We start from the raw sequence: 27664 nt of genomic DNA on the forward strand, positions 1-27664 counted from the left end.
CAGCGAGCAGGTGTGTGCAGCAGCAAGCACAGAGAGAGTGCTCTCTTGGCAGCCCCCCGATTTAGTTCAGCCCCAACTTCCGCCTTTTACTGGTGACGCTGAATGTAAACTCGATATGGTCAACTTTTTGCCAGTCGACTACATTCATCTATTTTTGGATGTTGACTTCCTTCAGAAAATTGCACAACAAACACATTTGCATGCAGACCAATTTCTGAGGGAGCATGTAGGCACTCTAGGGCCCCGTTCTAGGGCACGCCAGTGGACTCTCACTTTGCTGGCGGAGTTGAAGATATTTTTGGGCCTTACGCTCAAAATGGGGTTAGTGCAGAAACCCACCTTGCAGTCCTACTGGACGACTCGCACCGTTTGGGAAACCCCCATCTTCGCACCATACATGAGCAGAAATCGTTTTTTGCTACTGCAGCGCATGCTGCATTTCAATGACAATTCTGCTACATTGCCCTGGGACCATCCAGACCATGACAGGTTGTTCAGAATTTGGCTTGTCGTGGAACATTTGTCTGCCAGGTTCCCAGAGATCTATACTCCTGGAAAGAATATAGCAGTCAATGAGTCCTTGATCCTGTACAAAGGACAGTTGCTGTTCAGACATTACACTGCAAGCAAAAGAGCTCACTACAGCATAAAGCTGTACATGCTGTGTGAGAGCTCTTCTGGCTATACAGGGAAGGACTCTACCCTAAACCCTGTAGGTTGCCCTCCCGCATTAGGGGTCACATGTAGGATTGTATGGGAACTTGTCCAGCCACTCCTTCACAATGGTTATAACCTTTATGTGGACAATTTCTATTAAGGATTAGAGCTGCTGAGTGAGCTCTACCAAGCTGGCATTGTGGCCTGCGGTACAGTTTGTTGTAACGGCAAAGGATTCCCACAGTTGCTTTCTAACGAACTGCTTGCATCAAGTTCTTGGATAGGCGTGATGTTTACATGCTCACTACAATTCATGATGAGAGCACTTCCCCCATCACGGTTTGGGGCCAGATGGCCAAAGTCCACAAGGCCATCTGTATACTTGATTACAATAAGTACATGGGCAGAGAGGAAAAGAAAGACTTGGTTCTTCAACCGTACAATGTGTGTCATAAAACTCACACTTGGTACAAAAAACTGTTTACCCATCTGATCCAGATGGCAACATACAATGCGTATGTTTATTGTCAGACAACCACAGGAAGACTTGTGACTTTCCTTGACTTCCAGTTGTCTGTCATTGAAAGCCTCACTGCTGTCACAGAAGCAGCAGCAGCCTCCACCTCATATGTTCTGGAGGATGTGGCAAGGCTGCAGGAGCAACACTTTGCTGATAACATTCCTAAAACACCCAAGAAGGATTGTACATGTCGTCACTGTAAAGTGTGTTCAAAGCATGGAAAGTGGCAGAAGAGTCGGTATTACTGTCCCCCAGTGCCCATCTTAACCAGGCCCCTGTGTCCCTACTTGCTTTATGTTGCATCATACTAAAGCAAAGTTCTGGAAAAATCGACTGAGGTGGAGCTGCCGTTGGGTAAACCTTTCAGTGGCTGTGCATGGATACCAAACGTCCATAGGCCACTGCTTCATTAGGCAAGCAGCCACAGAATTTTACTTAATCTACTTCAGGAAATCATGGACTTCCTTATGGCCTCCTGGACACCTATATCCACTGTCAGAACGTGGTAGATGTTCTGTTCAATTAACATGCATTATAGTCCCCATACTGCACATACTAGTGGACAGAACATATGCCACATTGTCAAGGAGTACGATTTGTGGCAAAATGTTAAAGGCATGACTGAATTTTGAAGTGCTTATTAGGAAACTTATGTATGCTACACAAGGACCACCCTGATTGCCAACGAGAACCAGAGTAAGTGTAATAAGTCAAACAAATGCCCTGTCGGACTTATTCACCAACATTTCTACTTGTTTGAAAGTGTGCAAACTAAATTTGTAGCTTCACTTTCAAAGCAAAAGTATAAGTGTTGGTGAATGAGTCCCACCGGATATTTGTTTGACTTTTTACTTTAGAGACCTTAGGATTTCTTCATGAGCATGTCTGCCTTAGTTTCAATGGTAGATGTGCTTGCTCAGATGGAGGAATAGGCCTCCTAAGGCATACTCTGACACCCCTAACTTGCATCCACAAACTAGTATAGGTTCACATGTCAATTATACAGGATTAGTCAGGACTCTGATGAGGACAGAGACATTAATGGGTAAGGAAAGCTTATGGTAGGTGTGCTTTCACATGGATGTTGCACAGGTAGAAGGCAGATAGTAAAGGTAGTACAGATGTACATCATCTACACCTATGGATTCAAACCCACTGGTGCCATCCCAGCACTGAAGGAAAATAACACGTATGGGTCAGTGTTTGATTTGCTTTAAATGCTCATCCTCCATCAGAACATAGTAGATATTCAATTTGCTGTATGATAAGTGCATTACAATCACAGCCCTGCACATAATGTTGGCTGGGACATAGGCTATGAAAAAGGGTAGTGTTTGGCACACTGGGTAGTCCGTGAGAACGTAGCACATGACCTTCTCTTTAGGGAACATTGAGAGAATTCCCCAGCATGTCTGCCTTAGTTTCAAAGGTAGATATGCTCGCTCAGTTCAAGGAACAGGCTTCGCATGGCATAGTTGGACACCCCCATCTGCAGGCAGCCACACATTTTCTACCACCCAGCATTCCACTAAGTCTCTAGGGAAAAACATTGCCTCTCTTGTGTGGGTGGGCAAGTGACTGCAACAGGGAATTACCCAATAAAGATTGTGGAGACATCAAAATTACCTACCACAAAACAGGCTGGTTTTGTAAGACAGTCACCTGAGTATTTGGTCCTGGGCTCGACGGCCATATAAGGAAACCTAACAAACACAGACATTTCTGAAAATTTGACATGCGGGCAGTCCACGGAAGTGTGGCGTGTTAGGATTTCACAAAGTTTTCTTACTCAGAATAGCCTGCAAAAGTGAAATGTTGATCAAAGGTGTCTAGTTTTGAAAAATGGGTTGGTTTGGTAGGTTTCCCTAACTGCCTACTCAGCTACAGCCCAAAATCCACAGCAAGGCACTTTCCAAAAAACCCAGCAGTTTTCAATGTAAAATGGGATGTTTCTATGTTGCACTTAGGGGCGTTGCCCGTCATGGGCACTAGGCCTACCCACACAAGTGAGGTACCATTTTTATCGGGAGACTTGGGGGAGTGATGGGTGGAAGGAAGTTTGTGGTTCCCCTCAGATTCCAGAACTTTCCATCAATGTGAGGAAAAAGTGGTTTTTTTGCCAAATTTTGAGGTTTACAAAGGATTCTGGGTAATATAACCTGGTGTGAGCCTCACAAGTCAACCCATCGTGGGTTGCCCTAGGTGTCTAGTTTTAAAAAAATGCATAGGTTTGGTAGGTTTCCCTAAGTGCTGCCTGAGCTACAGCCCAAAATCCACAGCTAGGCACTTCGCAAAAAACAGGCCAGTTTTCATTAGAAAAATGTGATGTGTTCATGTTGTATTTTGGGGCATTTCCTGTTGCGTGTACTAGGCCTATCTACACAAGTGAGGTGCCATTTTAATCAGGAGACTTGGAAATGGAATAGAAGAACAAGTGTTACTGTCCCTTCCAACTGTAAGACAGTGTGTAATGCCTTGAAATTCACATGCTAGTATTGGGATCCCCGAATTCAGATGTGCAAACAACCACTGCTTCTCAAGACCTTAGCTTGTGCCCATTTTGGAAGTACAAAGGTTTTCTTGATACCTATTTTCACTCTTTATATTTAACTAAATGAATTGCTGTATACCCGGTATACAATGAAAACCTACTGCAAAGTGCAGCTCATTTATTGGCTCTGAATACCTAGGGTTCTTGATGAACCTACAAGCCCTATATATCCCCGCAACCAGAAGAGTCCAGCAGACATATCGGTATATTGCTTTAAAAAATCTGCCAAAGCTGGAAAAAGTTACAGAAGAAAACATGGACAGAAATGGCTACACAAATGGCCCCTTGCTGAATTCAGAATTCTGTCTACTTTTCAGAAATGTTTATCTGTCTGGGATCAACCATTGGTTTCATCACCTATTTCTGTTACTAACTGGAAGGAGCCTGAAAGCACAGAAAATAGTAAACGTGGGGTATGTCCCAGTAAAATGCCAAATCTGTGTTGAAAAATGTGGTTTTCTGATAAAGTCTGCCTGTTGCTGAAAGCTGGGGAGATGGTGATTTTAGCACCGCACTGGTCAAAACTAGACAGAAAAGAAAACAGAATGACTGTGAGACAGAGGGGGAGAGAGAACGGGAAAGAAAAAGAAGACAAGAGAGAGATGGAGGGAAAGGTGAGGAGGCAGAAAGAGAGATGGGAGGAAAAAAGTAGGGGGATAAGGGAGAGATAAAAGAGAAAGTGAGAAGAGTAAGAAGTGTTACAAACATGAAGTAACTTTTCATACATCCTCAGAGTTCTAGGCATGCACTTCGCAGACACATCTGTGAACCTATCTTGGAGCATAATACATTGAATGAAAAGAGTGCAGGAAGCATGCAGGAGTGTACTGATTTGTCAATTTTGTTTTTAAAGGAAAGAGATGTTAATGTAAGTGAATATTGTTACTAAAGTAGAAAGTTTCAGATAACAAACAAGATAAGAGATCACATTTCGTAACCTGGCAAAAGAGTTATACACAAACTACACACCTGGCCTGTAATTCACCATCGTTCCTGAACAGCAATCAAATAGAATCCTACCTTGCAACATTAACACTTATGTGTGGGCCACAGGAACCTGTACATGTATTGCTACAAGTGATCCATTACACATGTGTGAAAAATACAAACTAAACAGATTAGAATTCATAATTTATATCTTTGAGGAGCAGACACAATGCCTAATACAAATCGCCTTTTCATTGATGAAATGTTAATGCTCTCCCTCGCAACCCCCCCCATTCTGATATGTGAATTGTGTCTTAAAACAAAAGTCCTACAGCCTAAAGGATTCATCAGCTCACACATGGCTACTTGGCAGCACAATAGGAAGCACCAATTTTATGCTGATAGGTAAGGCATGCCTATGCATGGTTTATGTTTGTGTTTGTATGGCATTCATTGCACGCATTAACTACTTCTAAATGCTTTTGATTCATGCAAACCGTGGAAGGAAGATAGGGGTCACCATGAGTGGCCCAAGCCAGGAAGCTACATAACCGATAGGAAGAAGTAGGTTATAAAAAGAGTATCTGAACAGTGTATTTGTAGTTGCAACAACATAGCAGCTACATATAAACAAGAACCAGCATCTCAAACGGGCCAGTGTGACCAAAGTGATACTGGCACAGGAGTGTCCATTCAAACAACCAGCATCTCAGACAGGAATGTATATCCAAAGAGATGCTGGCACGGGAGAATCCAAGCAAACACCAGCATCTCAGATAGAAATGTATGACTGAAGGGATTCTGGTACAGGACAGCCCTGGTGAAGAACCAGCATCTTAGAGAGAAATGAGTGACCTAAAGGATGATGGCACAGAAACATCCCAGCAATGAACCAGCATCTCAGACAGGAATGTATGCTCAAGGGGATACTAGAACAGGAGAGTCCAAGCAAAGAACCAGCATCTATGACAGGAATGTTTGACCAAAAGGATGCTGGAACAGGAGAGTCCAAGCAAATAACCAGCATCTCAGATAGAAATGTATGACCAAAAGGATGCTGGTACAGGACAGCCCTGGAAAAGAACCAGCATCTCAGACAGGAATGTGTGACCAAAGGGATGCTGGTAAAAGAGCATTTACACAAAGAAGCTGTAGCTCAGACAGCAATGTATGACAAAAGGGATACTGATACAGGAGCGTCTATGCTGGGGAGACTTTAGGGGGTGTTGTGCTGAGCTTCTTCCATACATGGTGGAGAGGTCACTAGGATCGCTGTCTTGATCTTGGCAGTGTGGTATTAATAGTGATGCAAGCAAAATCCAGTGTGGAAACAGATGAGCTTTGGGGTGTTGTGTTAACAGCATGTGAGAAGGAGCCTTGCCTATGTCTGAGGGCAGGACATTTTGAAGTTGTTTTATGTGGTCTATCAGGAGTGACACAAATTTCAATTTTTGACTGTCCATTTGACTGGTGTTAGGGCACCCTGTCTTGGTACACTCTGAAATGTTTTTTGTGCAGGGCATACACTGCAGCACAATATCCTGCATGGTTCCTGCCACGTTTGATCTCTGTTTTTCTCTTTTGTGAGATTAACAACCTCATCATTTCTGGGGCCACGGGAACAGAAGATGTTCCATATGTGCAAACAAGTCCACCAACAACAAAGACAAAAGAAGCTGCAAATGATGATTTACCATATGGGATTTTGCTTCCAGCAGGGACATCTTCCAGGCGCTGTAAAGAGAATGTGATAGGTCTAAGTGAAATTAATTTCATTTGATGCACGCTGAAGTGCAGTGGAGTAAGTGGTTTGCAAAACTGCATCATTAATATTCTGATTTAATGAATAAGGTTCTCTGTAAATGTGCATAACATGCAAAGATAAATGAACAGTGAAGCTGGCACAAATGCCTCATACACAGTGAATTCACACGATTATACGTTCTATTCTAAAACATGTCTGATCCAACTAGTGTCCTGGAAACAGCTAGTAACCTGCACATGTAGTATATGCAGGACTGACAAAGATAAAAATGCCTGATGCATGCATAATTAACAACCTATGTGTAAATTAGTCACAAACGGCCTATTTTAAATTCCTTTTTATATTTTTTTAAAATTTATTTGAATAGGTGCTTATATACCCAGAGTTCTCTATTCTCTTTTTTTGTGCTTATATATATATATATGTTCATTATTTGTTTTTAATTGCTTTGTTTAAAGATTAATTTAATAATAGTAATCTTTCATTTAGACAATTATTTTCAATCTTTTTATTTGTGTTTTTTTGGGTAGTAGGGAATTTTAAATTCCTTTTTATACTTTTTCAAATCTATTTGAACAGGTTTATATATTTATTTATAAGGGGGTTTAGTAGAGCACTTCAGTAGCCTTTTAGTAACTTCAGCGAACCGGACGCAGAACAGACAAGGTCCCCTCAAAAGTCGAACAATTTGGCATACACAGAAGTTATGACTTCAATCTCACATTGTTCATTGAAACTTTCATGAATGCTGAGGTACAGAAATGACGACCAGAAAAGGTAATATTGTTCCTACAATGCATGTGGACTTGTTCGGGCTTCAAGCTCTGTTTCGGGGCACTGCACAACGATGGACATTGTACTCCAAGGGTTTTCCTTTCATGTTTCAGCAGGTGTGCATGGATAATCATAGGACCTTTATGGGTGATAGTTGGTGCAAGTTTCAGTTGTTATGCCCTAGTACGCCGTCAATGTAATTCTATGTCAGGACCAGAGGCTTCGGTTTATGCTTACTCTTCACTTTACTAACAAACAGCAGCCAATAAAAAACAAGATAACTTTAAAACTACAACTCCCATGAGCACAAGTCCACAAATCATGGCCATACATTGCCCACATAAATAGCCTGAACGCTAAAGTCCGTCCTCTTTCTTTGCTGCTGCAGCAGCCAGTTAAGTGATGCGCATCTATTATTGCATTTCTACTGCATTTGAATTGACTTGACGCGCGAACGCTTTTCATTTGGCGCTTCCACGTTTCATTGTATTTATTCTTGAGGCAGGGATCTCCGTTTTCCATCTTTTATTGTATTTTTTAAATGGCCGGCGTGGAGCGGGAGCAGGCCGTGTGTGGGCTCGGGTTCACAGTAAAGGGGACGTAGTCCTCTTTCTGTGTCGCCGGCAGCGCACGCGTGTTGAGCCGATCGGAGTTTTCTTCCGATCGGCTTGCCGCGCGTGTGTCGGAAGGCACACAACCTTTAATCCCCAAAGTTTACCAGCCACATTTCACCCGACAGGGCTGTAATAATACGTTTTGGAGCTTGGCTCCGAGAACTGGGCCCTAATCCAGGCCTTGAAACATTTTACCCAGCCTTTGACTAACTTTGCGAAAAGAGAGTTTTTGGGCGAGAGCAGTCAGCAGCCTCGCTTGCAAGCTGGAGAACCTAAGGAGGCACCTGGTCTCCCTCTGCAACGTTCAGAAGGTTCTTCCACAGCGGAAATGTTGGCACATATGGCAGCTTCTGTGCTGCGTGACCATGCTTATGGGGGTTTCCCCCCCCCCTCAGGATGCAGCTACCTCTTTTCTTTTTCTCAACCCAGTTTACACGATCCACCCTCAACTAAATCGGAGTCGGATGACTCGCAGGCAGATTTGCTTTCACACAAAAAGCAGCGTAAATCACGACCCTCCATGTCTGAAGTGAATCCCCCGGCTGGTAAAAACCTCTTATTTTCACCAGACATCATACACCCACGTTCCACTGAATGGGTTCCTACGGCTGAGGTAGCCCATTACGTTCAAGATAGATTACGAAAAAGCTTCGAGAAAGAAGTACGCAACACTCTCAGGTCAGAATACCCACGGCCTTCACTTCCTGGTAAAGTGGTGGAGACGCCAGAGTTAGAGCCCAGCATGGTGACTTTTTTGCGCAAATTTGTTAAAGACCCCAAGAAGGGTCTAGATCGTGCTTGGAGGGGTTGCCAAGACAAATTATTGGACGTATCCGGCCCTTAAACAAAAATCTTAGACCTTGCCATCCAGTCCAAAGAATCCAATACTCCATTGGATCCGGAAGTCATACTGCAATGGGCACAGAGAGCGGTCTGTCTTTTAGGCAACGCCAATTGCGCCATGTCAACAGAAGGCAGACGCTCTTTTCTTATTCGACTTGACCCTAAATTAGCTGAATTAGCAACCAATGAAGCTGGTTCTTCAGCCAATGGTATGCTTTTTGGTGACAAATTCATTTCCAACTTGAGCAAGTATGTTGCTACCTTCACTGCCTTGGATAAGGCCCAATCCAACATAAAGAAGGTACTTAATAATGCTCTTTTTGCCCGGGCCGTGCGCTTCAGAGGCCGAGCGTCAGGCCGGAGATACCAGGCTTCCAGGTTCCCCTCTCAAGGAAACTAAAGTGGTTCCACAGACCAACAGAATTTCTACCCCAATCGCTACAGAGGACGTGGTTGTTCCTCCAGAGGCTATCGCGGAGGTGGTTCCAACCAAGAAACCTCCAATTCAGGTGAGAATTATTCCTCTTTCTGAGGTTATTTTGGGGGGCAGGCTTAAATTTTTTCTCCCAGCATGCCAGAATATCACTCAAGACCCTTGGATTCTTCAAACAGTCCAGGGTTTTCAGTTAGAGTTTTACGCCTCCCCTTTTCAAAGGGCTCCTCCTAGGCCTCTTCTTTTTTCCCCTCGCAGATCACGCGTTCATCGAGGAAGAGATTCTTTCTCACATTCAGAAAGGGGCAGTAGTGCAAACCACTCCACACCCTCGAGGGTTCGTCAGCACGATTTTCTTAGTCCAAAAGAAAGGCGGCGGTTCTCAGTTAGTTCTAAACCTCAAACATTTTAATTCTCGGATGGTTTATCGCCATTTCAAGATGGAAGGTATACATCTTCTCCGGGATCTCTAAAGGGATGAAGACTGGATGGTATGTCTGGATCTCAAGGACGCTTACCTATCAGTTCCAATTTTTGCCCCTCACAGACGTTTTCTGCAGTTCCAATGGGGTCCCCATTGGTTTGATTTCAACGTCCTTCCCTTAGGTCTGTCTTCAGCTCCTTGGTGTTTCACCAAACTTCTACGTCCAGTTCTTAAGAGAACAAGGTGTGCGTCTGATTATTTATCTAGACGACATTCTTCTTATGGCTCAGGACATACAGCTAGAACTGGTACACCTAAATTGGACAATCCAGTTATTACAGGATCTCGGATTTGTCATCAATTCCGAGAAGTCATGTTTAGTGCCAACTCAGAATATCGAATTCTTAGGTTTTCCGATAGACTCAGTAAAAGCCTTGTTAATCCTTCCTCTAAACAAACGGTGTTTGATCAAGAAAGAGTTGAGGAGAGCCCTTGCCTCTCCGACTATATCACTAAGGACTTTAGCTCGCCTAGTCGGGCTTCTGGCATCGTCAATTCAAGCAATTTTTCCAGGGCCTTTGCATTATAGGGCCCTGCAGAGGTTGAAGATTCTCCATCTTCAAAAAGGTCTTCAATACTCAGAGTTGATTCCCCTCTCAGAGGAAGCCAAGACAGAGCTATCCTGGTGGCTCTCTCACATGGATGCATGGAATGGCAGAGCGATTTTTTCATCCAGTCCAGATGTAGTAATAGAGTCAGATGCCAGCCGATGGGGCTGGGGAGCGCGATGCGGTCCAGTGGAAACGGGGGGACGTTGGTCCCCGGGGGAGCTGAGATACCATATCAATTGTCTGGAGCTCCTGGCAGGAGCTCTCGCAATCAGATCTCTTGCCCCTCGCAAGGCTCATTGTTGTATCCTTCTGCAGATGGACAACATCTCTGCAGTCAGGTACATCAATCGCCTGGGGGGGACCAGATCACGTCTCCTAGCGGAGATTACGAAGGAATTTTGGCATTATTGCTTCCATCAACAGATTTCAGTAATAGCGGAATACATTCCGGGTTTGACTAATATGACAGCGGACTGGAAATCACGCTTCCTTCGGGACGGCAGCGACTGGAAGCTCAAACCGCTGATTTCTCAGGCACTACAACTGCGGTGGGGGATATGTCAGGTAGATTTATTTGCCTCCCGGTTGAACAATCAAGTTCCTTGTTTTTTCAGTTGGAAACCGGATCCTCAGTCTAAAGGGGCAGATGCCTTTCTTCAACTGTGGCCGGAGGAACTTCTGTATGCCTTTCCTCCTTTCGTGATGATCCCTCGCGTCCTGGCGCAAGTTCGACGCCAACGATCAGAAGTAATATTGGTGACTCCGTTTTGGAGTGCACAACCTTGGTTCCCATCTGCAATGATTCTTTCTTGAGATTTTCCGGTGATGATACCGCTGTCTGTGGATCTTCTCACGGACCCTATTGACAACTTCCATCCTCTAATTCTTCAGGGTTTGTTGTCACTGATGGCTTGGCGACTTTCAGGCGACGATGGCAAGTGCCTGGAGTTTCAGAATCTGCAATGTTTTTCTTATCCCAATCTTGGGTCACCCTCCACTCATAAAAGATATGAGCAAGCCTGGAGGAAGTGGTTATGTTGGTGTGGTGCAAAGTGTTTGGATCCCGTGGGGTAAGAAATTCATGTCTTTGGGATCGGTGCGGTCCCCGGGCACAGTTTGGGCGGCTTGCAAGGCTACCCTTCGGGGTTACACCAAACACCTTGTTCGTATCCGGGAACGAGCCCGTGCCGAACAGCTGTCGGTTCTAGAGGCCAAGGCATTACGACTAGAACGCCAATGCTCAAGAGACACATCTACCTCCACACTGAGACAAATCACCAAGACTAGAGAGGAGATTAGGCACCTGGCCCTCGAATCCGCAAAACACATTTGGAGAGCGAAGGCAGACCGAATATACGGCTGGGGAGACAGGAACGGAAAGCTCCTGCACTGGCTGGCCACACGACCCCTAGCTGATAGGGTCATCTCGGAAATCCTTGATGAGTCCGGGATGCTTGCTAGGTCCCCAAGCGACATTGTGCAAAGCTTTGCTTCCTACTATACACGGTTGTATGCGGAACGCTCCAGACACCCTGCAGAGAAAGAATCCCCCCTTCTAGCAGACGTTGTGCTTCCCAGGATCTCACAAGCAACTAAGGAGATTCTGGATGCAGAGCTAACCCTCGCAGAAATACCAGGGGTGATATCCAGTCTTTCTTCAGGTAAAACCCCTGGCCCGGACGGCTTTCCCACGGAACTTTACCACCGATGTAACGACATACTGAGCCCCCACCCCCTCAACATGTATGAGGAGGCTGAGAGGGAGGGCCACTTTCCCTCTGGGATCGACCAAGTCACTATTGTGGTAATCTCTAAGACCCAGCCCCCGTCGCGCAGCTGCTCGGCATACAGGCCCATTTCCCTTTTAAACACCGAAATCAAGGTGCTGTCAACCATACTTGCCACCAAGTTGAAGCCAGTCCTCCCCACGCTGATACACCCTGACCAATGTGGGTTTATGCCCTCACGCAGCACCAGACATTGCATTAGGCGGCTGCACATAGCCTTGGCACACTGTGAGGTCTTGTCCCGGTCACCCCTGGCTCTTCTCCTCTTGGACTTTGAAAAAGCCTTCGACACAGTGGACTGGTCCTATTTGGAACAAGTCCTCTGACATAATGGGATTGGACCAAAGTTCTGGGGCCTCGTAAAACTACTCCACTCCAACCCGACAGCACGTGTCCAAATAAATGGGGTGGTCTCGGATCCGTTCCCCATACGTCGCGGTACTCGTCAGGGATGCCCTATATCCCCGTTGCTGTTCGCACTTGTGATAGAACCCCTAGCGAAACTATTGAGAGAGGACCCCCTGATAGATGGGGGCATGGCCAGATGGTCCGGAAGACAGAGTGGCACTATACGCAGATGATGTTCTCGTTTATTTTTCAAATCCAGCCACAAGTGGTCCACGGATCCTGCAGCTCCTGGACCTCTTCTCCCAAGCCTCGGGTCTCACTCTAAACCCTGGCAAATCCCTCCTGGTCCCCCTACACCTTTCCAGAGAGTGCATCGATTGGCAACGTAATATTCCGATCAGGCAAAACATTTTTAAATACTTAGGCATACACGTAGCCTTGTTACCCGAGCTAACATGGGAGTTAAATGTCTCACCTCTTACTAAAAGAATTAAAGAAGACCTCCAAAAGTGGAGGAACCTACCCCTCAACCTGCTGGGCAGAATTGCACTCTACAAGATGACGATACTCCCAAGATTCCTATACTTCCTGCAGAATTTTCCACACCCGGTCCCCCGAAAGTGGTTCGCTGAAATGGAAACAGTGGCGCGTCTGTTCTTGTGGCACGGCTCTCGCCCTAAATTGGCCCTTGTCACATGCCAGAGAGACACCTATGATGGAGGGATGCGCATGTCCAATATTCACCTCTACTACCTTGCCACCCACCTACTAGTGATCAATGACTGGTTGGAGGGAGGTTGGTCTGATCCCGCTTACAGGTGTGAGCTTCAGACACTTGGCCACTCCGGAGTCTTTGATGCCCTCTATGGGGGCCGGATGCCCTGTAACACCCCGGAGGTCACGAGGGTAGTGCTATTGGGCTGGCGTGCGGCCCAAAAAGTGACAGGCTGGTGGGAGCGTCTCACCCGGCAAACCCCATTCTGTCAGGGATGTCACCTACGAGAGGTCTCAGCTCTAGAGGGATTCCGGAAGGGGGACAATATTGGGATATCCACCCTAGGAGACGTCTGGGGGGAGTCACACATGCGGTCCTTTGCGGAATTCCAAGAAAACTACTCCCTAAATAAAACCCAATTCCACAAGTATTTACAGCTCAGCCACGCACTTCTGGTACATGTTAGACCAGGAGACAATGCCCCTGACTGCAGCCCTATGGAAACGAAAACCCTGATGGGTGGTCTGGGTAAGGGAGGAATCTCCCAGCTTTACCGCTCCCTGCTCTCTAATACCGCCCCCTCCCTTTTGAGTCTTTGCCAGAAGTGGGAGGGCTGGGTGGGCCCTATTGAGGAGACTGACTGGAGAGATGTGTTGATGGCCCCTAGGACCCTATCCATGTCGTCTTGATTTCGGGTACTCCAGACATTCTTCCTCCACACAGCATACATCTCGTCTGTAAGGCTTTTCAGAGCTGGTCTGCGGCAGACATCCGTTTGTCCTCAATGCTCTAGCCCTGACGCTGATTTTTTTCCACATGGTCTGGGTATGCCCCGTCATATCGATTTATTGGAGAGCGATAGTGGGAGAAATCACGAAGGTTCTACAATCCGAGGTGGAGGTCGCCCCCCTTCCCCTCCTCTAGGGGGCAATGGGGAGATGGAACTAGGAAGAGCAGATCGTATCTTTTTGGGAGTAGCATGCCTGGTGGCAAAAAGGGACATCATGATGGACTGGAAAGCGGGGGCAGCCCCCACGTTGGATAAATGGAGGAGTGGTGTTGATTGGTGTGCGCTATGTGAGGATGCCCAAAGAAGTACAACAAAATTTGGGGGAAATGGGGGAGCATGTGTGATGCCTGACCGGCCGCGGAGTGGGACCCTCCTCTGGCACATAGAGAGGGGGGTTGCCTCCCGGCGGGGGCTCTCCCGGCTCTCCCGCCTTAACGGCCCAGAGCCCGCAGAACACGACATGACTTTGTTATCCAAACATCACCTAGGCGATTATCCACATGCCCTTTGTGTGCACATAGCTTTTAACATTGAAAGGTACTGGCATCTGGTTCAGTTTCAGTTGTCCAAATTTTTATTTTCATTTCTATTATTATTTATATTTTTATTTTACAGTACTTTATAATAGTTTACAATATTTGTCGTTACGATATTTATTTATGTCACATTAGTGTCATGTTAACATTTTGGTGTGCCTTTCCTTGTAATTGGAATTTCTATGCATTCCTTCTCTACAAAAACAATAAAAATATCTTTATAAAAAAAAGAAATTAATGTCATTGCCAATTTCCTTTCTGATTTGGCGCCCCAAGCTTTGGCGCACAGGACAATTAATAATTGTCGCTCCGCCCTTTCGGCTGGCCAACCTCATATTCAAGGTAAGCCAGTAGGAGAACACCCTTTGATTTGTAAACTGCTTAGGGGTATCCATAAACCCCCACAACCTAAATATACTTCTTTATGGGATGTTAATATTGTCCTTCGTTTCCTCAGAAATTGGCCTGATAACGAAGAATTATCTCGTAAACAATTATCAGCTAAACTGACAATCTTGTTATGTCTATTGTCTTGCAGAAGAGTTTCAGATGTTAAAGCCTTGGACTTATCAGGTAGAGTATTCACTCCGGAAGGAGTGTCTTTTTCCATTACTAGACGTACTAAAACTTCCTCAAAATGTATTTCTTATCATTCCTTTCCGCATAATAGGAAACTTTGTGTTGTACAATCTTTAAAAGCTTATGAGGATTGCACACGTGAATTCTGACTAAATGTTTTTGGTCAGTTGTTGATCTCCTTACAGAAACCTTTTCGCCCAGTCACTGCGGCAACTTTGGTTCATTGGGTCAAATGGTTACAAGCAGAAACAGGTATTGACATAAGTATATTTGGAGCTCACTCAGTCAGAGGAGCCATGGCTTCAAAAGCTTTTGCAACTGGGGCTAGATTAGAAGATATTATGGCTGCAGCGGACTGGTCAAATGATTCTACTTTCAAAGCATTTTATCATAAACCTATTGTTGATGTGGTGTCAGATGTGATAAATAGACTTTAAACTAGCATAATCCGAAACCTACGGTCCTGACATAGAATTAAACATTTTCTAGCTATCGTGTCAAGAATTTTAGATTCTATTAAGGACACGGAGGCGAGGATTATCCCACCCGTTATTCATTTTGTAATGTTATAAAGGTTTCATAATGAATATAATATTCGTACATGCATCAGCTATATTAAAAAAGTTGACCCACCCTACATTATACATGGATATTAGTTTATCTTATTTATTTTCCACAGGGACAACGAACACGGCTTCGTGAGTTTCGCCTTTTCGGATCAAGAGTTGTGATTACGGTTCTAAGTTCTCGTTGAGGTGGTGGAATCGGTTCCAGATGACACGAGAAATCTTCATTTCAAGGTTTTGCAAGTTTAATGCATCTTAACGTTGGATTCACAAAGAAAGAGGACGGACTTTAGCGTTCAGGCTATTTATGTGGACAATGTATGGCCATGATTGGTGGACTTGGGCTCATGGGAGTTGTAGTTTTAAAGTTATCTTGTTTTTTATTGGCTGCTGTTTGTCAGTAAAGTGAAGAGTAAGCATAATCCTCGTCTCCGTGTCCTTAATAGAATCTAAAATTCTTGACGCAATAGCTAGAAATGTTTTAATTTTCACTTCCAAAGCAGCTAGTAAATTGCTATCAAACCTGGTTTTGGAACTGGTTTGGGGCCACCGGACAGGTAGGGGATACTGTGCTATTGCTATCCTGGGGCCTACACCCTGCTATAAGACCGCTCACTGATCACAAAGTACACCCTTTTTAGCACTTTACTCACAGGCTAGTGAAGCAAAGCAGTCCAAGGCTCACTAGGAAGGTGGTGTGGGGTAATAAACGAACATTCAACTTGTTTTTTCTTAATTTATTGTTAATTCCTTGATTAGTTTATTTACCTCTAACATTAATATTAATTTTTATTTCAATTGCTTGTTTAAACATTACATTATTAATAATCTTTCATTTAGACAATTTGTTTCAATGTTTTTATTGTCTTTTTTTGGGTAGTAAGGAGAGAAGTGAATTATTTTCAATATTTTAAATTCCTTTTTATAATTTTTTAGAATCATTTTTTAATATGAAGTTAGTTTTGTCATACAATTTAATTGTATCTATCCATAATGAATTTATTTTTTTTCAAATATTTTTGTATTGTTATGTATGTCTTTATTTAAAATTAGCTATTTGAATGGTATATTTAACTCCTCAAAAGTACACCAATTTCCCTACTGTTGCTTAGATTGGAATGGCAATAGTATTTTCAACCCCATCAAAGTCCAACACTTTGCCTGTTTGTTGGAGAAAGAATAATAAATCGAATCCCTCCAAAATCCAACACTTTCACTACTGTTGTCCCAAAGTCCAGAGCTTTCACTGCTTTTGCTTACACTGGAGTGGGAATAGTAAATCTAACCCCTCCGAAGTCCAACACTTTCTCTACTGCTGTTTATACTGCAGTGGGAATAATAAATCTAATCCCTACTTTCCCTGCTTTTGCTTAAATTGGAGTAAGACTACTAATCTGACTCCTTTAATGTCCAACAATTTCTCTACTGTTTATTTTGGATTGGTAGGATTTTATTTTTTATTTTGTCATTTTGACTTAATTTATAAATTATTTATAAAAAAATAATGTGCCTTTTTATTTAAATGTTATTCTTTCATGAAGTTTGACATATCTATTATTAATTTGAATAATTATAAAACAATATGTCTAAATTGTTTAAATATTATATATTTTTGTAAAGTATATAAATATTATTTTACATTAACAATTAAAACAAATCATAATTATGTCATTATTTTGTAGTTGAATATTTAACATAAATTATACGTGATCTGTATATTTTTCGATATACTTAAATTTTCTTGACAACATACATTTCCACAGTATTTGTTTTCTTAATATTTTTGTTGTTTACATACAAAATCATTATTTTTGTTTAAAGTTTTTGTAGTCGATATTTTGTAAAAGACTCTCTGGATATTATTGGCCTACTTCTGAAAAGAAGACTAGAACATAAAAAGTCAGCGACAGGCATTGCAACTGCCAAATTCAACTAAAATAGAGCTCCACTGAGACAGAATCATCTGGTAATCTTCAAACAGACATTCAGAAGCTTAAAAGTGACATGACATTTATGCAAAGCATGAAGAGTAGCAGATCAATTCACAAGTCACTCCTGCCTTCACCAAATGTCACAATACAGACTACAAAAATATTAACTTACAAAATGGACTATCACTATATTGACAAAGTAAATGTGTAGAGGAAGTGTAAAGATAATATTCTCACTACATCTACTTACTTTAACATTATAGTGCAAGTCGATAATGTTGAACCAATGCTTTTGCAAACTGCTATGAAAACATCAGAATTGTGATTACCCACTCCTTGTGTTCTGGTGATTGTATGTAGTTTGACAGACTCACCAGAATCTTTGGGTAGGTGATGAAATCACTTACATTGCTTCATCTGGGCTCTCAGCACACAGGATCAGTCTAGAACCATTCCGCTGGATAACAGTTATCAGGCATTCTCGATCCTTCCCTTCCGGAGGCTGCACATCTGCAAGACAAAGCAGGGCACAACATGGCTGAAACCTAAAGAACTCTGTATTGCCACAAAACAACCAGGATTTGGACTTTGAACTTGATTTCATTTCTCCACAGTGTACTTTGAAACTCTATCAAGAATGCTATCGTTTTTACACTGCCTGAACGTCACCTTCCACAGTTTATTGTTTTTGACCACAGGTGTCCAATGTAGGTCCAAGAAGGGCCATATTTAAGCCATACTTTTCAGGACAACTATTAACCACTGACTATGTAAATTATTTCCATCTAGATTCAATGTATGCCAATATATCTGATATGGTTATATTAAAAATCTGAACCTATGCTGCATAACCCCATCTTTGACTTTCCAACCTTTAACCTCTGAAGCCACTTTGCCGCTGTGGATGACAGAAAGAAGTACATGGAAAGCAACAGAAGGGTGCTTTGGTGAAATAAAAGACAGTGATCCTCATAGCGTGGAACCCATCCAAATCTATGTAAATGTAGTTTGAATATTTTGAAATTAACTTTCCTACATCCACACAGCGATGTGCAGATGACAATTTCAATTGGTAATAAGTGATTTTTTCAAATCAATTACTGAAAAATACAATAAATTTAAATGAACTAGTACTAAAACCAATTCGGGAAAAAAATAAAAAAATAATGCTTCACAAAGAAGTGTGATGGATGGGGTTCAAGCATGAATTAGAGTTTGGGAATAATGGTGCATATTTGGGTTTCGGGGGCATGCGATGGGTTGACATGTGTCCCCGCCTTAAACAAGATCAGGAACTTGAACAAAATGCAATAGCAGGAAAATCTCCCCTAAGTCCCCTCAGGATTGGAGGAGCAGTGAGATATAGAAGAACTGCAGCCCTTCTGATTCAGTCTTGCAGTGTACTTTTGACTATCAAAGTAGGAGAGTTGGTATTTGCTGACTCAGCCAGCATATGGTTCATCATCACTGACTGCAGATTGTGGAGACTTATAGACTGGTTCTAGGAAGACGAATGTTGGACCAGAAGATGAACGTCTGCTTGGTGGCGTTTACCCGCTATTATAGGCCAAATTCTGTGAAAGCTTCAAGAATTGCTTTACTTCTTGATTTGGAACAGTTAAAGTGCTATATGCCTGAATAAGGAGTTGGACGGCCCCTGATTCAGGGAAGAGAACACAAGGCCCAGTTGACTTGAAGGACCATCACTGAAAGATCTTAAGCAGCCAAGGCTGCCTGGGAGCCATGACGTTGCCCAATCCCAGCTGCCCATGAAAAGCAAGTTCTAAACTGAGTCAATCAGCTGCTCCATCACCTTCAGGAACTGTAAAGGATAAGCCTGCTTCATCTCCAGACTGTCCTGTGCACCTACGGTGCCCTCACTTACCTCTTCAGATACTACCTGAGGGACAGAAGACAGCTGCTTTTCAACCCCAGGCATGCAATCCAATCCAATTGGATTCATGTTGCTGCGCCGATTCAGGATCAGTTTGAACCACTATTCTATACCGAGCAGTTCCAGAGTTCTCACTGATTAAATGTGTGGTTCCATGTCACTTCTATCTGACCAGCAGTCAAGTGCTACTGCTGACATTCTGGGCTGATGTGTGCCTTCGGTTCCTGTTGGTGCCACACTGCTGGAAAATACCTACCCCGACCAGTGAAAACAAAGATAGTCACACCTGAAGAGGATGTTTGGGACACTGGCAGAAGTGGTCCACTAGCTTACTATCTGCCCCTAATTTAAGTCTGAAGGGAATGATTGGGTTGTTAACAAATCCATGGAATACTGTGACACGGACTCCGACCCAAACTAGTCATTAGTGACCAGCTACCTCGTCATTGGCACATTCAAGAAAGTTGCAAAGGCCTGCTCTGTCCGCGGATGTTGTTAGCTGAGTTGTCAGTTTTAGGCTTGTAAATATTTTAAAGGCTACTGGTCTGGAATATTTTTGAGGCTGCCCCCTTCTATTGTACTGTATTCTTGAATGCCTGAAGCTTCAACCTCAAAGTAAAACCTGAGTACCTGTATCCCTCCTGTCCTCTGTCACTATCTGTAGATGTACCCCAGTGGTTGCGAACTTTTTTTTATTATTGATATATTTTTTGTATAGCGTGACTTGATCGCATACAATGGTGCCAGATTGCTTTTCAAATTGGTCACATTTATAAAAGGAGAAAAACACTAAGCATACTCGAATCATGCTCCATAAGGTAACATTGGCCATGGGGCTCAATGTTAAGCAGGATTCTAATGTAAGGCGTGAGGAACTTTTAAAGACATTTGGGCTGGAGATTTGCCCCAACGCTGCGAGGAATTTCTTGTTTTCGTTCTGTATCCTATTTTCAAGTACACTATTTGACTTAACTTTTTTTTAATTCCTCACATTTGGAGGTCAAAAGTAGTCTGGCAACTATTAAGAGAGCAGAAGTGACATGCCTCTTTAGCACAGATACCCAAAGTTACTCTATTACTGCATCCAATGAACATGCAAGTGGTATAAAACAAACTAAACCTCCATGAGTTAAAGCCCAGTGCCCCCCGGCTTGTCATAAAACCTCTATGAGTTACCCACTGGGAAAATGGGAAGGATGTTCTATATAATATCATAGCAGAGGTAGCACATATTGGTGCCAAATCACACGACTGAAACAGAAGTGATACAATCGGGGTTCATCAGCCATTTAAGCCGGTCAATCTAAAAAATGTTGAAGGTTAGATTTCACATATGGGAGTCAGGATAGGATGTATATAAGGAACTGATGGTGGTCAAAGGTGCTGAAAGCTGCTGAAAGATCGAGCAATATTCCCTTCATCTAGGATTTTTAGTAATAATATGCTGGCGACACGAATCCCTTATAAGGCCTCTTCTTTTGTTTTATTTTCAGTGCACATTAAAATGTCACAATGTGTCATTAAAAAGCAAACTGCATATCTAATCACTTGTAATACTTAATTAGAAGTAGGCAGTGATGTCACCTTGTCGCTGTCAGACACAGAGGCCACCTTCACTCACTCTGAGTGAGGAATATGGAGCAGAGCCCCCCAAGACTGTCTGTGAAACACAGCAGTTTGAAAATAGTATCTTTAATACTTCTGGGACACAGAGTCAGTGTTCAGGTCAGACTCCCACACACCAGGTTCTCTCAGTTTGTCACTAGGAAGGGAAAGCAAACTCCTGTATGTATTAGAATGAGGCAAGTTTTCGAAGGTAGCTAGATGACTCCATCATTGTCATAAGGAACCCATTATTGAGTTATAGGCTTGCCTTTGACACCATTATGTATTCTAGGAGATCTAGTCCTGGTTCAACAGAACTAAGTTGAACAACACACAGACGTACAAATAATGATCTATAAAAGGAATGCACAGGGATGGAACATGATGTTTTTGGCATGAAGTCATCTGGTAACCTGACCTCTCCATTTCACAAAATATGTTTAAGAAATTCAGGATGGGTTACACAACAACCATTTTAAAACGATGAACAGTACACACATAATTTGGAATAATCTATCCCCTAACGTTACATTAATAAGTGCACTACATGTCACCTCTGAGTTCCATGACCTCATAAAGGACTCTTTCATGTGCTTCGATATAGGCATGGAACTCCTCAGCGACTTCCAGCATCAGCGAGTGCATTTATAATGCCATGAATTTCTGCTGTGACTTGCAATATTCTTGTAAGGAATGAGAACGGGTACTTTGCCCCAAGTACTGCAAGTCACAGCAGTTTCAAGGGCCAAGGGTTGAATTCCTTTATAAGGTGAAGGAACTCGGAGGTGATTTGCAATATCATTTTAAAAGTCTAGTTGAGTGCATACCATCCCGTATAATATGTGGGCTAACACCAACCGGGGTTTCCATCACACCCACAGAGCTCTTAAGATGTCCCAAGTCAGATGCAAGTAGTCTTCATATTTTCTATAATTTGCAGTGTTTTTCCTTTACAAAAGTAGGATTACAAATCCCAGAATGCAAAGCAAAAAACGGAGTAAATGCGCTGCACATGCCCAACCAGAATCAAATTAAAAACAGTTCTTTCATCCCAAGACATTTTTGCTCCCAGGTGTGCCTCCTTCAGTACGTTCAGCTTTGCATGTGTTAGGAGGTTTGGGTGAACCAGCAGCATCAATTACAAGTGATTTGCTGGCCTTAGAAGGAGGTGTAACCTAAAAGTAAAAATTGTCAAAAAGGGAAAGTGGATTGGTAGGCAGGCACAGCAACTCCATTGGCTGGTAAGAAACAGCAGTAGGTGAGCCAAACAAACAGCTTGGCTGCTGAGAGGACTCCCTTCTTCTGTGGGGCAGGTCATGGAGAGGGACAAGGGGAGTCTTCAAAGGGTGCTGAGGGTAGCTGGCACAGTGATGTCACTTATCGACTGTGATCATTTACAACAAGTGAATATTGACATACACTTCTAATTACAAACAGTCTCTATCGGAATGGCCTTTTAAGAGAAAAGGTCCAGGGACTTAAGGAGATAACAGTCTCTTATTTATTAAATATAATACAGGTTTTCTTTAACAATTGATTCTGTGCATGCTTCCATCTATGGCTGATTACAACCAAGAAAAGTGTTTACTTCAGTAATCCCACCTGTCTGAAAACTGATAACTGAGAAATGTTATTTTTTTAATAATTGACAGTGATTCACTGCATTGTTGAAACATTTACAATGGTTGCAAGCGTCCTTAAGAGAAGGCAAAAATGGATGGATTCACAAGCAAAATTATCTTAGAATGATATACTTAACTTATTGACTGATAGCTAATCAATCTGTCTCATAACTCACGACACATGACTCTCAACACTGAATGAAATGATACTACAGTGTGGATGGAGTCACGCTGTCAAGGCATGGTACTGCCTTTACAGGATTAATTGATTTTTGGACCGTGATGGGCATTTTAATTTATTTTCTTTGCATTTAACAGTTTCTCTACACAATGTTTCACCTTTTCCTTTGGACCGTGATGATAAATTAACTTGGAATGCATGGAGTTTAATGACTGGTTTAATTCACACTGTGGTTTTATTATGTTCATATGCCCTTCTATCCTGTTATTTTCTTACTTGTTGGTTACTGTGCTGAGGGAACGTGATGGAAGCACGAGTCACTTCACTATTTACTAAAGCTAGGTTTGCATTATACGAAATATTAAACACCACTGAATGTAATACAGAGGTCTACGGGAGAGTGGCAATGGAAACTAGGAGGTTAGAAAATCAAGCCATAAAAAAGAAGGGAGCAGAGGAGGCCAAAGAAATGTCTGTTGGTTGATGGAAGGACAGGGGAGGCTCCATCACATGCCATGGATGCAACAGCTTCAGTTGTAGATTCGAAGCCCACGCCCAGCACAGCAAGCCAAATTATTAGTTGCCCCTACAGTTTTTAAAAGGAGAGAATGAAGCAAAAGGAGACAAGGAGGCAAAGGCGGTGAAGATTACACAAGAGAGAAAGGGCAAGGATGTGAAGGACATTGACAGAGGTGAAGTTTGACCCGGCTTCAATGAAGCACACATTGTCACCGTAAGGGGTCAGACAAGACATGTGGCACACAACGCAGATCCTGGATATGGAGAATTATCCAGGAGGTGGTTAAGGCACTGCCGGCAACGATTTACACACCATTCTGAACGCAAGGACCCCTAAAAGGAGCATAATATATTATCAAGAGCAACTTGTGGATGCACTGGGGTCTTTCCTTAAGGCATTTGACCTTGAGGACGAGGTATACTTCAGCCTGAATATAAGCAGCTGTGATGGAGGCGGGGAATGAGAGCACATACATACAGGCTACAGACTAGGAGTCTACGATTTGCTTCAGTGAAAACTTTAGATCTATACTGGTTTGGAAGTTTAACATTTTTTTTTTTTTAAAACACATTTTTTATTGTTGTCAAGGCAGTACTTACATTGCAATTTTTATACATCTTTCTATAACATTTGTTATGCAATACAGAGTCGTGTTTTAACATCTTTTTACAAAACTTTTATACAGTGCATTGCATCACCTTATTACCTGTTTCAACTTTTAACCGTTTAACATCACTACTTAACTTTCATCTACTACTTGGTCATCTTATTCCAATTATACATGGGGTTTTTAGTTACCAGGACACACATTTTTATTATTGTTCTAGTTTTTTCAACTTTGTAATTTCTAGTCTGTTGGGGGGTTCGGACATGTCTCGTCCTTTGTGTATTCTTTCTACTCATCTTCTTCTTCACTTAGTGTCGCAACATTTTCCATTAGTGTATCCCAATCTGGGGCTACCGGACATTCTCTCATTCCGGAGTTATCTTCTCGACTAAGTGCCGCACCCTCTGCTTTTCCCCATTAAATCACCTCTGCTTTCCATTGTGTTGTCGTGGGGGCTGTGGTTGCGTACCATCGTCTTGTTAGAAGGCGCGTCGCTAACAGTAGTGCCAGATTTATGAGTCTGAGTAGTGTTTTCTTTTTCTTTAGGTGCGGGAGCATACATGCCTCTGTTGTATATTGTATGGTATTACCAGTCATTTTGCCTAGTATGGTAGTTACTCCTTTCCAATATGCCGCTATATCAGGGCAGCTCCAAAGCATATGCAGTAAATCAGCATGTTCGACCCTGCATCTGGGGCACGCCGAGGATGTCCCCGGATATAGGATATGTAGTCTGTGTGGTGTGAGGTATGCCCTATGCAGTATGGCAAATTGAATAAATTTAAATCTCGTATCACGGGATATTTGACTTGGGTACTTTAGTATGGTGGACCAATCGTCTTCGGATAATTCCTTATCTATATATGTTTCCCATTTGAGCTTAAGCGCCAACAGGGGATATGCCAAGTGCGTTCTGACTCCCCTATATAGCCATTTTATTAAGTGTTTACCCTGCCCTACAGTGTATATAGCACGGACAAGATAATGCGTAGGAGGCTCCTTATTGTCTGTGGCCCAGTGTATCTTGACGTAGTGCGTAATACTAGCGTGTAGCAGAAAGCTTGAGGGGGACAAACCGTGTTCATGGATATAGTCTATGTGGTTAAGCAGTCGCTGGTCTTTAAATAGGGCACCAACTGTATTTATTCCCTCCTGTGTACAGCTGAGTAGTGTGTTGTGGGTTAAGGTGCCTGCTGTAACTGGTAGTCCCAGCAGTGGTATATTGGGAGAGTAGGGGAGTACGTCAGAGGTGTATTTTAGTGATAATCTCCAATACTGCAAGGCCACCCTCAGAAGAAGCGGTATGTTTCCGGGGATCTGGCCTCCGGGGCACAGCATGGCATGTATGCTGCCCTTGTCAAACATTAGTTGGGTATATTCTATTTCTTGGAGGTTGCGACCGGCCAGCCAATATGCTAGCCATTGAAGTTGGCTTGCTACGCAGTATGCTTTAAAATCTGGCGCACCCATACCCCCTTGATCCACGGACATCTGCAGTTTAGGCATATTTATTTGACGTCTACCTCTTCCCCATACAAGATCTAATAGCATCGAATTGAGTGCTTTGAAGTAGGATTCTGGTACCCTTACTGGTAAATTTGCGAAATAGTATAAGAGGCGGGGTAGCATTACCATTTTTGCCAGGGCTAGTCTGCCCGCTATCGATATTGGCAGCGTGATCCAGAATTGGATCTGTGGTCTTAGTGCGGACATGGTTCTCTTTAGGTTCCCCTCTAGTAGGTCTGTCGAGGTGTGATATATCTGTATGCCTAGATAACAGAATGTGTTTGTGGCCTTTTGCAGTTGTTGTACTCCAAATGATATTGTACTATCACCATCTGATTCATGGAAGGTGAATGCTATAGATTTGTTAAAATGAATAGCCAGCCCTGACAATGGTGTGAATTTCTGGAAGATAAATGCTATTGTGACGGGGGTTGTCGAAGGTCCTTAATATATAATATAATATCATCTGCATATAATGAGACTGCATGTTTTGTATTTTCTATATCTATTCCCCATGCTCTGCTGTCCTGTCTCAGAAGTTGAGCCAGGGGTTCTATTGCCAGGGCAAATAATAAGGGGGACAAAGGAAATCCCTGCCTAGTGCCTCTATTTACTTAGTATGAGTCGGATATATTATGTCCTGTGCGTGCTCTTGCCGTTGGTTCAGCATACAAGAAACTGACCCATTTTGTGTATTCCGGTGAAATCCCAAATTTTTCCAGCACTGCCAGCATATAATCCCAGTGTAGGGAGTCGAAAGCTTGCCGCAGATCTAGTGAGAGGCACCCCGCGTGTGGAAGTCCCTTCCTGGCCACGTCCATTACGTGACAGAAGTGGCGAATATTGAGGGAGGTGCATCTGGATGGGATGAAACCACATTGATCCGTATGGATCAGGCCACTGATATAGCCGAGAAGTCTCTGCGCTAATATTTTTGCTAAAAACTTGTACTCCGAATTCAATAAGGATAGTGGTCTGTAGGATGAAATGTCGGTTGCATCCTTACCCGGTTTTAGGAGGGACGTCACTATTGCTTGTTTGGTAGTATCTGGGCGATGTCCCAATGCCAGTGAGGCTTGATATAGTCGTTCCAGGTGTGGGGCCAGCTGCACGTTGTATGTGGAGTAAAATTCGGATGGGAGTCCATCCGAGCCCGGTGTCTTGTTCCGTGCCATGTTCTTAATAGTTTCTCGTATCTCTCCTTGTGTTATTTGGGCGCTTAGTTTCTCTCATACTTTGAAATAGTACATACAGAGCCAACTTCCTACAGTCAGTCTAGAACGGAGGAGTTGGACTCCATTCTCTAAATTCATATTCCATGTGGCAGGCTGTCAAGGCACCCACAATTTGCATCTGCCACACTCATTCCAAAATAAAGACCTACATGCTAGCTAAATGAGGCTCTCGCCCGCTGGTAACTACCCTACATTTTCAGGACCACAAGCTGCAAAATGACTTTGAACTCTATAAAGGATCAGGACCATTGTGCTTATCTACAGGAAAGGATTAGTGACTGCCAATGACTAGGTGGCATCATCAACTGGTTTGTGTGCGTGTGCTGAGTTCTCCTTCCCTAGGCACTTTCTCTGCTTAAAAAACAGACATAGTTGGCTAGTCAGCACGAGAGCGAGAAGCATTTCCTTCCAACTAAATTCTTCTTTATTTAAACCATCAAACTTCATCCACGCTCTTGGAAATTTCAGTCCAGTGATTCAACTTTGAAAACAACTATCTGATCTGTACATTTATAATTTTACATTCTATATTTTGTGCTCAACGATTGTGAAGTGCTTTGGTACCCTGTTTGGGGACTGGTTTGCACTCTTTAAAAATGTAAATAAATAAGTAGTTAAATGTAAGAGCCAGAGAACCATCAGAGGGTCTCGAGAGGAAGGAAAAAAGCCCATAGTGGGTCAGATCTACTTTGCTGGCTGGCTTCCCCAGATCATATGGTTGGATAGTTTGGTAGAAACTTAATCACTCTATTGTTGAAAAAGAAATAGAATTTTCGCTGCTGCTCATACTTCATCTCTTATATGTGTTTTTGGTCATGGTTTTCTGCAGGCCATGTTGTATCGATTCTTTGAAAAAAGGATGCTTACAACAACGCCCTGTGCATAAGTATTTCCATTGCGTGTGGGGTGTGTTGTGTATGTGTGCCATGGGGCTTTGTTTTTTGTGGTAATTGTAAATCTGTGTTCACTGCGGCTTTGTATACACCATTAAAGAACGCATACCTGGCATTAAGGACACTGGCAATGTGGGCTTACTTGAGTAATGTGGGGACTGGTTAGTCTATCCTAACTTGAATAATGTTGTAAAAGGCCATGCATATTATTAGCAGCAATTGTGGAAATC

General features: G+C 43.0%; 1 protein-coding gene across 1 annotated transcript in view; it reads right to left on the reverse strand.

The window, feature by feature from the left end:
- Positions 1-27664, reverse strand: part of PLEKHB1 (pleckstrin homology domain containing B1) — a 250886-nt gene that overhangs the window by 76175 nt on the left and 147047 nt on the right. The window contains exons 4-5 of the mRNA XM_069203837.1: positions 17779-17881; positions 6350-6389 (exon numbers count right to left, since the gene is read on the reverse strand). Coding sequence (XP_069059938.1) covers positions 6350-6389; positions 17779-17881 — 143 coding nt within the window. The remainder of the gene's footprint in view (positions 1-6349; positions 6390-17778; positions 17882-27664) is intronic.

This window comes from Pleurodeles waltl, chromosome 8 (assembly GCF_031143425.1).
Source record: "Pleurodeles waltl isolate 20211129_DDA chromosome 8, aPleWal1.hap1.20221129, whole genome shotgun sequence".
NCBI classification, from domain to species: domain Eukaryota; kingdom Metazoa; phylum Chordata; class Amphibia; order Caudata; family Salamandridae; genus Pleurodeles; species Pleurodeles waltl.